At 37.0% G+C, this 13,311-nt stretch overlaps 1 protein-coding gene across 3 annotated transcripts in view; it reads right to left on the bottom strand.

Annotated features, from left to right (window-relative positions):
* NELL1 (neural EGFL like 1) overlaps window positions 1-13,311 on the bottom strand; it is an 824,967-nt gene that overhangs the window by 592,785 nt on the left and 218,871 nt on the right. For all 3 annotated transcript variants that reach the window (XM_040980278.1, XM_040980279.1, XM_040980280.1), the window contains one exon: window positions 7,575-7,674. In XM_040980278.1, coding sequence (XP_040836212.1) covers window positions 7,575-7,674 — 100 coding nt within the window. The remainder of the gene's footprint in view (window positions 1-7,574; window positions 7,675-13,311) is intronic.

Below are 13,311 nucleotides of genomic sequence, written 5' to 3'. Positions count from 1 at the left end.
ACATATGGAATGCATGAAAAATCTCTCGTTTACATTAAACAAATATTTCAAAAATAACTGATAGCTAAGTTAATTAAATTTTGTCATTACACAGTAATTATATTTGTCAAAACATCATATTGTATAAAGTAACTGATAACAACTTATCTCTTCCAATACACTTTTTTAAAGATTTATTTTTGTTTTGACATTTTTTAAAATTAGCAAGTCAGAAATACAGAGACTGACAGAGACTTTCTATTTGCTGGCTCATTTCCCAAATGACTTCAATGATGGAGCTGGCTGACCTAAATTCAGGAGCCAGGAGTATCTAAGTCTTCCACATAGGTTCAAAGGCTCAACTACTAGGTCATCCTCTGCTGCTTTCCCAGGCACATTAATAGGGAGCTAAACCGAAAGTAGAGCATCTAGGTCTCAAGTCAGTGCACAAATGTACCTGCTAAAACACCACAGTGCCAGCCTCTCCCTAATATAATTTAACAAAGCTATGGGGAATTTCATTTTCAAAGAATACACTTTTTTATGTACAGAAGCTATCCCTGAACTATATATAAAGTCCCACTATTCTCTCATGTATCATTCTAACACTCTTCTTATTCATGGTAGTAATCGGGGGTTTTGGTAAATTCCTTTCCCCTAATCAGAAAGTTACCTCAACAAGGGAAAGGACCATGCAAGTTTGTTCACCTTCTGCAAAAGACAGCATCCAGTACATTCTAAGCACTCCACTAATATTTATTAAAATAACGACTATTTCCTCTGTGTCCTTCAGGATTAGAATTGAAAGAATGCTTTCTATCATAGATTAATAGATTCAGTGTTGAAAAGAGTACTTTCCCCTTAGTTACACAGATGGTAGGAAATAAGTGAAAACCACTTATAAAACCAAATATGATTACCAGACTCTCCACTACTTCAACTGACTTCCTAGCCATGAGTTTAGTCATGGAGGAAAGTTCCAGCAAAGTTCTTTGGCCAGTGGAGAACAGTACTCCATTGGTCATTGGCATTTCCTAGTTTAGGAAATGCCTGGAATTCTTTCATAAAAATAAAAATAAATTTTGTTTCTTTCTCTAGGAACTAGTTAATTATTACTCATCACTTCCAAACTCAAAATCAGAAGAAAAATAACTAGTGATACAACGAGCTTTACCCATAGATTCCTCTTCTCCGAATTTCTTTTAATGTCTAATATCCTGAAATCCCTTCTCTAAAACCATTTCAATTACAAATTCACCTAAATGATAAGAGGGCTGGAATCTAGAATGCCCAGACTCTTTGAGAGGCATAAAATCTTAAGTACAAATAATCTCAGTCAGGGCCAGATGACAAGGTAAGTGGGTACGAACAAAAATTACAGATAAATACTCTGGGAACAGATGTCTGCAAGAATTTTTTCCAAATACTGCAAGTCAAAAACACGTGGTAAAATTCTCCAAACTCATTGACAACACTGAGGATATGATTTGAGCTGATTATAAAGGGAATAAAACCCTAAGGAGTGTGTCAGGAATTTGAGAGTGGAACAAATGGAGTGTGTCCCTGAAGAGGTGCTGAGAACACACAGTCAGAATTGTTGAATTTCTTCACCCTTTAACTGAAAACACTGAGAATCCATGGAAAAACAATTTTTTTTTCTGCTTCTACATTCATCTTTTTACTACTTATTCCCAGGGAAGAGCACACACGTCACCAACTCTCCAACCCCATGTCCCCACCCGCTTCTCTGCCAAATGCCCTCAAATTATAACTGGGCAGACTCATGTTATGGCTATTTCTTCAAGGTAATGAGGCAGGCACACAAACTCCTTGTGCCAGCACAAACTGTGCTGAGGCAGGAGAGGAGAGCTGCAGTAGTGATTAGAGCTGTGCAGGGCAGTGCTGCTGGTGCCTCAGTCCTTGAGCTCCTGCAATTGCAATGTTGCCTCTCCCTGCCAATATCCACCACCTTTATTCCTCTCATAGGTTTCTCTGCCTGTTTCGTTGTTCATTTCCTACGAGCAAGCAGCTGTAATAATGGCCCTCTTGATGTAACCACCTATTCAGCTGGCTACCTTTGTTTTCCTCTCTACTGCAGAGGAATTTGTCACAGCATCTGAAATGATCCATCAATTGAAAACACAATGAATCTGAACCCATAGTTTGGCTCCAAATTCCCTAAATACCAAACATGCGTCTCAGTCTATCATCCTGTGTTTCTTTTTTATAGATAAATTCAAAAGGTTTGCTGCACCAAATTTCACAGGGAAAAGAATCAAAATAATACAGGAACTACTTACGAATTTCCCACACATTGTACTGGTATCCATTCAACTGATCAAAAGTATATAGCCCCATCCATCTCTATTCCAGCGGCTTCAGTTATAACATCCATAAACTTTCTCCATTTTAACCAACACTTACACTTAGGCATGCTGCAGTCTTACCTCTAAGATCTGGGGTTTTTCTAACTTTGAAATTTAAAAATGAACATTTGGGTGGGATGCTGCTTGACTTAGGCAAAAAATCAAATGAAAATATTAGGTGTTAGGCCAAACAAGTAAAATAATTCTCAAGCTATAGTCTGCACCATTTTTCTTGAAGAAGTTCTTACTGAGATGGACTCATTAAGAACAATTAGCTTCATAACTAATTTAGCAAGTTATTAGGAGAAAACAACTTACAAGTCATCAGTATGAGTTTCAACATTATTTCACACATAAAATGTATGCAGTCGGGCCCGGTGCAGTAGCCTAGTGGCTTAAGTCCTCTCTTGCATGTGATTCATATCCTGGCTGCTCCCTTCCTATTCAGCACCCTGCTTGTGGATTGATAAAGCAGCTGAAGATGGCCCAATGTCTTGGAATCCTGTTCCCACAAGGAGATTGAAAGAAGCTCCTGACTCTAGGCTTCAGATCAGTTCAGCTCCAGCTGGAGTGAATCAGCAGATGGAAGATATTTCTCTCTCTCCTTCTCTCCGTGTGACTTTCCAATAAAAATAAATAAATCATTTTAAAAAATACATATGCATCAACTGATACTAAACAAATACCACTTAAAAATATTCATTGACATGAAAATGACAGAAGCATACTGTGAGTAGCAGTACATTCTTATAACTAATTTGTCTCCTATGTTGAAACGGTCATTTCATAAAATGAGATCTCTAAAACAAATGTTATTTATTTTAAATATCAGTGATCCTTACAAATATTATATGAGAATATTTTCAAAATATTCACTGACAATATATGCAATAAAAAAAATGTAGACTTAGGCACAGAATAATGCCTGGAGAGGCCAGAGTCACGTGGGACACTGTGCTCTACCAACACCCTACAGCAGGTAGCCAGGTAACTGAACCTTCTAGCAGATCTAGCGTGACCACAGAAATGCCTACTGGTACTTTAAGGAGTAAAGTTTACATCTGAAGGCCATTATGGAAAGCGTGATTAACGATCCTGTGGCTGCCTCTACCTGCATATAGATAACACAGCGTATGCGAATGAGTGGGAAGATAATTCACCTCCTTAATCAATAATCAAGTGTGTTAGCTATTACCAAGTGTAATTCAATTTTCAATGAGGTATTATTCTATCTTCAATGTAGCTGATAACCACACATAAATCTGTCTCATTTAAACTTGGCTCAATAAATGTACACACCCTGTAAGAAAAGTCCAAAAGCTGTAGTTAAACTCAGACCAACAGCCAGCTCAGCTAACTGACTGATGGATTTACATCCCAAGTTGATTAGCTGAATAGACTTAAAGTTTTTACTTTCCAATAAGAATCTGGTTATTTCAAATATATATATATATATATATATATATGATATGTCCAAAGAAACATATCTTTCAATTCTATTCTCCAGGAGCTTTCTGAAGTCCCTTTGTATAAGGAGCCAATTAGGGTTAGACAACACAAAATGATCTCTGAAGATTTTCCTAAATACCTACTCTAAGCCTCCCAAAATAAAATAACTGAACAGAATATGAAAATAAAATTTGGAACTTTTTTATATTACTCAGGAAGACATCAGAGAGACTTCAACTTTGATGCCTGAAGAACAATGCTTTCCTGGATAAATCTCCCTCAGATTAATGACCCACTGCTCACAGGAAGACAGAGATGCTAAATGTGTTAACTGAAGGGCCTTTGCAAAATGTGAGTATTGAGAGGTCACAGCCATTTTAATTCCTTAACCAATGACATGAGGGTGCAGACATCAATCAGCTGTTATCACAGCTTGGTGCACACCCCTGATACAAACATAACAGTTCATCTGAATCCCACCTCCCTCCATTTACTTGTTGCCTGCCAGTCTGTGGACAACCTCAATCCACCAAGCAAGCGATTCAGCTTTTCCATACAGAGAATCAAAATTACTTTACATAGAAATTGAGTGCTTCTCACATTTTCATCACTTTCTGTTAGAGGAGGGCAAGAAGAACTATGAATAATTTGTCACACAGGAGGCCCACTGGGCTTTCCAAGACTTGTCCAAATAGTAACAATCCAAACACCTCATTTTGCAAGACTTAGAAAAAAATGAAAGCAGAGAAAAATTCAGCTAAAACACCAATAGTGTTCACAAAAAAAAAAAAAAATCTCAGTGCTGGTATTGTATTGTGATGCTGGGGTTGTTACAATCAATGAAGTCAGCATCACACATGGGTACCAGTGCAAGTCCTGGCTGCTCCACTTTCAATCCATGTTCTTGTTAATGTGCCTATAAAAATAGTAGAACATATCCCTATTGCTTCAATCCCTTCATCAACGTGAAACATCCATATGGAGGCACCAGGATCCTGGCCTTGGCTGTTGTTTGCAAAGCTAATTACATATTCCTTTCTCCTCCCCAATTTTTAAGAGGTTGGTTCCTTTTATTTGCAATTTTTATGGTTATAATTTTAATGAAAAATTTTCTTTATTTATTTTTATTTGAAAGGCAGGATCAGAGAAAGAGACAAAGAGATTCCATGTTCAGGTTCACTATCTAAACGGCCACAAAACTCAGAAGCCAGGACTCAGGAGTTTCCCATGTGGTTGAAGGAGTCAAAGAAATTGGGCTATAATCTATAGATTTCACATGCCATTAGCAGGAAGCTGGAGCAACTGGGACTTGAACTGGTTCATGTGGGTTGTTAGCACTGCACACAGAGACTAGGCTTGCCAGACCATGAGCGGGCACCCAATTTTTAAATTTACACATAGTTATACAAATTCATGGGACACAATATGATATTTTAATACATGCATACAAGATAATCCTTGCCTTGCACACTTATTTTTCTTTCTTTTTGGCATTGGGAACATTCAAAATCCTAATAGCTATTTGGAACACTTACCTCCATAATGCCATAGAGTTATTCCTCCCATCCAACTCTTAGATTACTTCTAAAGATGTCTTTGAGAGATAAATTGGAATTAAGAGCTATGGAGTAAGATTATGCAGGGGACTGGTATGGTGGTGCAGTGCTAAGCCACCACCTCACTGCTGGCATCCCGTACTGGAGCAGCAGTTTATGTTCTGACTGCTCCACTCAAGATCTAGTTCCATGCTAATGTGCCTGAGAAGGCAGCAAAAATGTCCCATGAGCTTGAGCTTCTGCCATCCACACAGATGATCAGGATAGAGTGTAACGCTCCAGACTCTGGCTTAGATCTGCCCTGGCCAATGGGAATTCAGTTAGCAGATGGAAGAACTGATGAGTTTCAGACTAACAGGAAGAAATGGTTATGAATAAGAAGGATAAAAAGCTTTCACAATTTCATACAATGACCCTAAGATTGAATCTTTGAACCCTAATTCCTGCCCCACCCTCACTCTTTCCTCAAAGCTGAGTCAGGGCTGGTAAAAGTTGGCAGATTCCCAACATGGGGGGCCCTGAGTTCTGCTCCTCAATGAGATTCACATCTGTCAATATTGCCAATGACGAAGAATAGCATGCACAGTAGCTGAAAGTTAGAAAAAGCTGTGACATTTGCTCTATTGTAAATTGTCAGAGCAATGAAATTCCTCTTGAACTTCTATGACATAATCAATTATTCAACTCTAATGAAACCATAAATCAGAAAGAACTTGCATAAACTCAGTTCCACTTGGCACCTCAACAAGGAGCAAATGGTGGATTTTGCATTAAATTATAAGACCAACCTAACACCTTATTTGTTAACAATAAATGCATCCCTGTAAAAACTGTTAAATATCTAGGTATTTTTTAAAACATCCCAACCACAAATATTCTTATAGTGATGAAAACAGGTAATCTAAGCATGGTTAGCATTTCACTGATTCTAAGAGACACTCTGGGCTATCAAAGTACAAGATTCTCCTAAGAATTATATTAAAGCACTCCTCATGATCAACCATACAAAGAAAACTCAGCCTGAGCTGAAAGCCTGTCATGATAAAATATCCATCTGCATATATCAAAAGAAATTAGAAGATGAGTCAGAAAGTTAGGTACTCCATCTGATTTCATAAACTTGCATTGGAATACAGCCACACTTTTAATGTATTCAGCTTCCCCACTACTTGAGCAAATTTGAGTCATTTTTAACAGAAAACTTCTTTTCTACCAAACCTGAAATATATGCTCTGTAGCCCCTTACAGGAGAACATTTCAGAAAAAAAAAAAATACAAAATACAAAATAAATACAAAAAATACAAAAATACAAAATAAAGTATAAAGGTTCTTCAAATGTTCACAAAAAAATGCATAATATAGCAAACTAAGCATGGACTTCAAAATAGTTTTGACTCAAAAATAACTCCTTTTTCCATGAACTTTTGGAAATAATTTCACATGAAATGAACTAAATTACTTGGTTCTGAGCCTTGCTTAATTCTGGAAGCATCCAAAGCAAGTCAAAATGGAACCAACTTAACTATATAAAAATGTGAAGTATTTGTAATAGTAATAGTTTCAAAGTAACAGCTTTGAATGTAACTGTTTAGTTTTTCCTTTTAAGATTTTCAACAAATTTTAGGTTCTTTTAAGTCTAAGAGATATTTCAGAGAAAAAGTGATACTGCAACAGGAGTGAAAGAAACACCAAAAACATGAAGAAATATCCAAAAAGATGAAAAACATTTTCCGTAAAAGAGTTAATTAGCGATCATGAGTCATCCATTTGAATCTATTTTCCCTTTGGGAAGTAAAAAATATATATATAAAACCAATCCATGAGTAAGACTCATCCTTTGCCAGATATGCGAATTGTTTTGCAGACCAGACCAAAAAGAAGACTTCTTGACCCCACTTGGGAAAAAAATGCAATAAGCATGATAATGGTATTATTATAGGAACAGCCATTAGCATTACAGGAGCCACTGTTAACTGACTGTTTATTATATGTTGGTATGATGGCAGGCATTTAGGCATCTTTCCATTTAATCTTCACAGCAGTCTTAAGAAGTAGATACTGTTATTATCCTCATTTTACAATCATGGAGACTATGACTGAGAAAGGTAAGACTATACAACTTTGTAAGAGCAGAGCATAGTTCTAGACCCATGCTATTACCATCACAGCCACAAAGGCCACCCAAGCTCACCCCACACACAGCCCCTCGTCAGGCTTGCTTACCCCTGCAAACACTGCAGCATTGATTCTCCGGGAGAATGTGATCCTTTTCTGAGCAGTTCAATGGAGGGCACGTTTCTGTAATTTTAACTAAAACTCCATCCTGGAAACCAAACATTAGAGAAACAAAAAAATATATTTGAAATTTTAGTCAATGACACAAACTTACAATACTCACTGTTAACTCTGTGTAATGATAACGAATTACAATTAACAATATTTACAGAAATTCAACTAATAACAGATAACATTACAAATTGAATTGACAAGTTTCCTAGAAATTTCCCTTCTATTTAAGAAAACCTCAAATTTTAATACTTTGAGTATTTTGCATGGAGCAAAAACACATTGACATTAAACTACTGGTAAATTCTTACAACTTACTCTTTAGTAAGGGAGTCCTAATGTGTAATATCTGTCAACTTCTATTGTATATGCTGGTGATAGCTGACTTGGGGTTAACAGCAAGATACTACTGAAAGAAAAATGGGTAAGTTGTGCACAGTGAGCTGATATAATGCAGTTCTAACACTGGATAACAAGCATTGAAAACCCAAAGATAAATAAGACATCTTCCTTGAGCTGGATTAACTCATTCTTTGGACAGAAAGATAAAAGAACTTCTTAAACTAGAACCAGTGAGGGAATAAACTCCTAAATAATATGCTCTGATAAATGTATGATAATGTATCATGGCAGAATAATTCATGTGTCCAGTTGGGAAAATCACGAAGATGTTATACTGGAGGAACTTGAATAACAGAATAAAGGAAGAGATTGTCCTATGAAATGAAATAGAGCAGATCCAAAGTATAAGAAATTAATAAGACAGCTAGATGAGCACCAGATTTTCTCCAGATACAAATAAAATCATTTAAAATAAAAGGTTAAATATTCAGCAGATGAACTTTCATGACCTCACTTTACCTAATGCCAGCTTTGTCTACATGACTAGCAGCTGTATTTAGTTTTACACTGAATTTTAAAACTCCATACATTATTTTTAAAGAGTTGAAAGTTTTCTTAATGTTTCTAAAACACTGGATATTTCCTTCTCATTCTTCAGGGAAGGTTTATATTAAGTAGGAAGTACACTTGAAAAGGGAGTATCATTTAAGACTAAAAACAATTAGTTCCCAACATAGGAGGGAGAATAGGATGGATCTGAACACCCAGGACTGGTTCTGAATTTGTGAAGAGACTCTAACACTTTAGTGGACCACAGTTCTCTCGGTTGGAAAGAATTCCCATTACACCAAGCACTGATATTCCACCAAAGAATAGATACATAACCTCAAATGTTAAATGCAAGTTTCCAACTACTCATGTTGGATTATTTTCACACTCCACCACTATGCTAAAGAATTCTGCAGTCTACTGAGGCATTGTTGTCTGCTCCTGTGAGATGGCTTCTACAACCAATGTGAGCTTGGGAGTTATTGTTGCTGACCATGTCTTGGTGAGTGGTCCTTTAATAATTTGCACACAGGAGTGCAATTAAGCCTTGTCATATCTGGATGCCTGATTGCGTGCCTACACATTGCCCTGGAATCTGGCTCAGATATGTAGCACACCTTCTGGGAAATGGCTTGATAAGCACCTAAAAATTAATGAAAGTGATGGGAGAATGAACTGAAACTATACGGCAATAAATACAGTTACTGTAACCTTAAAGGCTAGCCTGTGTTTGCAATTTCTTTGGAGCATAGACAATGTATTTGTTTTAGCTGCTTATATAATTTTTGGTTAGAGAAATTAAAGCATGCTTCTATTAATGTTATAGAGGTATGCTTTTAATTATTGTTTGATTGCTTATGAGGTTGTAGAGCCTGTAGTTGTAAGGTTATTTAATGCTTGAAATTTTTGTTTTAGATCTTTATGATTTTTTTCCTTTTGACATATTTTTCTCATTTAGTGATGGGAAAATGGTAGAAATACAAATGTGGTAGGAATGTATTACTGATTAGCAGATAATCCCATGTGCCTTGGCCTTGGAGTCCTGGCTGTCACTCCACAGCTACAATGGAAAATGAACAATGGCTGGCTTTGAAGAATATGAATACAGTATTTTGCAGAATTATCTTTAGGGGCACCCGCTTAATCATGCAGTAACAAACAGTATAAGAAAGTGCCTGTGCATACCCCCTTAGTTATGAAATAAAAATAGAACAATTGTGCAAAAGCTTGTGATGTGTCTGGATAAATAAAGACAGCCTCTTGAGGTGTCAATTGAGGGCACCAAGTGACAGTGTCCATGTCTCTTCTTTTCGCTGACTTCATACACCCTTCTTAAGCTCCGAACTTGACTGGAGCTGGGAACCAGAACCAGTCTTTCTAAGGTATCTTTCACTTATCTTTTGACCTTAGGATGCAAGAATTTATTCCTTTTTCCCTTAGGGTTCATTATCAATCAGTGCATATAGTTCTCAAAAGTAGCATCCAGCCTCAAAAGTGAGTACTTATGTTATTATTTCTACATGAAGTGCCTTATTTTCTACAAAGAACAATGAAATCAATGCTTGAAAATCTGTAGTATGCAGTTACCTTACTATAGACAGCATGAATTAAAAGAGAACACAATGCTAATTACCTTCCAGTATTGCCTCTAAGTCTATCAAATTTAAGAAATTTATTTATACCTACTGCCTCCTCGCAAAAAAAAAAAAAGGATGGTTGATACTATCAACCACCTTTCATCAGTTCTATATGTCTGTCACCAAGTTTCCAGTGTTCTGCTACCAACAGCTTGCCTCTCATATTTACAGGTTCCTCCTGGGCACTAAAGCCATTTTGCTCATGCATAGCCATAAATTCAACAATCTATAACAACCCAAAGATCAAGGCCAATGATTGGTATGTGGTAGATGCTCTTTATCTTGAGGAAGTACAATATCCCATTTATAATGGTTTTTTTTTTCAATTTCTATTCATTTTCACTTTATATGAAATGTAGTGATAGAGACAAACAAAAATATATCTTCCATCTTCTGGTTCATCCCCACATGCCCATAAAATTCAGGGCAGGGCCCAGATGAAGCCAGAGCTCATAACAACATCTGCGTCTCCCGTATGGATGGAAGATGCACAAGTAATGCCCTGGATCACCTGCTGAGCTCACAGATTGTGCATTTCTCTGTAGCTGTGACACCATCCCGCATTCTTGTAAGGGATGTGAGCATCTAAATCAGGATGTCAATCACTGAATCAAATGTCCATCCCTGGTTTAAAATATATGCTCCAGAACTGCCAATGAGATCAGGGTATACCTAACGCTTCACCTCAGGATGCACCTTTGATCAGTTTCTTCATGCCCTACTCAAACCTGGTATTACTTACATACCTATTGGTTTCTCCTGAAAACATTATCATTAATAAATTACAAAAATTTTTAGTTCAGGATTTCTTCTTCTGAGTTACCTCAAGCTAAGACAACTAAGACAGATTTCCCTCTTATTATCAACAAGCAAACCTTTAAAAAAGATAATCTCTACAATCAATAAAGTGAAGAATCAACCAACATAATGGGAGAAAATTTTTGCACATTAACACAACCAATAACGGACTAAAATCCAGGATTTACAAAGCACTTTAGAAACTCAGTGACAGCAAAACAAACATTTCTGTGAAGAAATGGGCAAAAGAAATGAACAGACATTTTTCAAAAGAACAAATTCAAACAGCTAATAGACATGAAAAAAAAGCTCAGGCTCCCTAGCTGTCATTGAGATACAAATGAAAGCAACACTGAAGTTCCACCTAACTCCAAGATTGACCCTCATTCAGAAATCTACTAATACCTGCTGGTGCGGATATGGGGAGAAAGGCACCGATCTTCACTGTTGGTGGGAGTGCAGGGCTAGTACAACCACTATGAAAGTCAGTATGGAGAATGTGCTAAGGGAACTGAAATTTGAACTGCCCTATGACCCAGGTATCCCATTAGTGGGAACATATCCAAAGGAAATGAAATTTGCATATGAGAAGGAGATCTGTAATGCTATATTTATAGCAGCACAATCTACAATTCCAAAGACCTGGATACAACCTTGATGCCTGTCAAAAGAGGAGTAGAAAAAGAAATCTGTGGTACATCCATCCCATGGAATACTATTTCCGTGATACCACAACTTCATGGAATGCATTAAGAATGAAATTCTACCATTTGCAACAAACTGATCTCAACTAGAGACCATTATGCTCAGTGAAATAAGCCAATTCCAAAAGGATAAATATCAAACATTCTCTCTGATCTATTGGCAACCTTCAGGCAAACCATGAGATCAACAGCCCTTTCAATACAATTTTCACTACATCTCAGGGTGTTTGATATTTATGTTTTTATTTTCATTCATTCAAAAAATGTTTTTCTTGTTAATCTCCTCACAGATTCCATTGTCATACATTGGAATCATTTGCTTCATGAAGGTCTTTGATTTTTCTTTTTCATTTCTTCGGTGACACACTGGTCATTCAGAGGCATGTTGTTTAACTTCAAGTTGTCATAAATTTTCTATTTTTTCCCTGTTGCTGATTTTGTTTCATGGCTTTTCATTTAAGGGGATATATAGTACACATGAGCTGGAAGAAGTCCAAATCCTTTTTCCCAGGATCCAAGGTCATCAGAATGACAACTAGGAGCCCTGAGCGGTCCACAGAAACAGAACAATAAACTTCCTTCGGGATTAAGGAGGGAAGCTTTCTCTGGTCCTTGCCTGGTTCTGATTTTGGGTCTCCACCCTCTCTCACAATGACCATCAGGATCACTCCAGAAACCCCTCAAAACAAACAAACAAACAATCTAGAATAGATAGACAGAGAACAACAAAGAAAGCTTAGAATCAGTCAGGATACAGTTAGCATGGACTCACACATACCTCACTAGGTGGGACACAAAGATTAGCTACTCCTCACCGAGGTATTAAAGATTTCTCTGCACACCCCTCATAAAACTGTTCTGCACCTAAATTGTTGACACATGTCTTGTTAGAGTTACAAAGTTAGACTATCTGAAAAACAGCCAGGTTCAGCAAAATCATGCTTCAACACTAGAAACTGCTAAATACTAAAATGAAAATAGACACGAGACAGCTGAATAGTACTCTATAGCCATTTTAAAGTGTATAGAACCTGGTTGTATATAAACCAATAATTGAAATGTCAATGTAGAAGTCACAGGATATGGTTCAGAACTTGCATTTTTTTTTTTTAACATATTGGTTACTCAATACCATGTCAATTAATTCCGTAACATTATAAATTATTACTGATGTCGGGGCTTTTAATTGATTGGCATGATACTCCGCCGACTCTACCTTCAGACCAGAGATGGTCTCCCCAAGAAACGGTTGAATTTATCTGGACAATACAATGCTGGACTTAATGCTTGATAAATGCTTGCAATGAAAGAATCTCAATTGAATCTGAACTGTGGTAATGCAACAAGGTGGAGGAATCCACTATGGGAGGAGGGCTTGGGGAGGGAATCCCAGTGCCTATAAAACTGTGTCACATAATGCAATGTAATTAATAAAAAAAAAGGGGGGATATATAGTAACTCTTTAGTAGAGACTATCACATACAGAGGTAAAGATACAATGCAGTATGCAACTCTACTTCCAGAGCAAAGGTGGACTCCCAATGAAATTGTTGCGTGTACCTTCACAACAGGATGCTGAACTCTCTGCCATTGTCCCTGTCTACAATGTCAGGAAACATTTGGGTAGCAGAATGATAGACATAT

Source organism: Ochotona curzoniae, unplaced genomic scaffold (genome assembly GCF_017591425.1).
Source record: "Ochotona curzoniae isolate NIBS_2020 unplaced genomic scaffold, NIBS_Ocur_1.0 contig_3432, whole genome shotgun sequence".
NCBI classification, from domain to species: Eukaryota; Metazoa; Chordata; class Mammalia; order Lagomorpha; family Ochotonidae; genus Ochotona; species Ochotona curzoniae.
The sequence above is the reverse complement of the archived record's forward strand: the minus strand, read 5'-3'. Positions and strand labels throughout refer to the sequence as shown.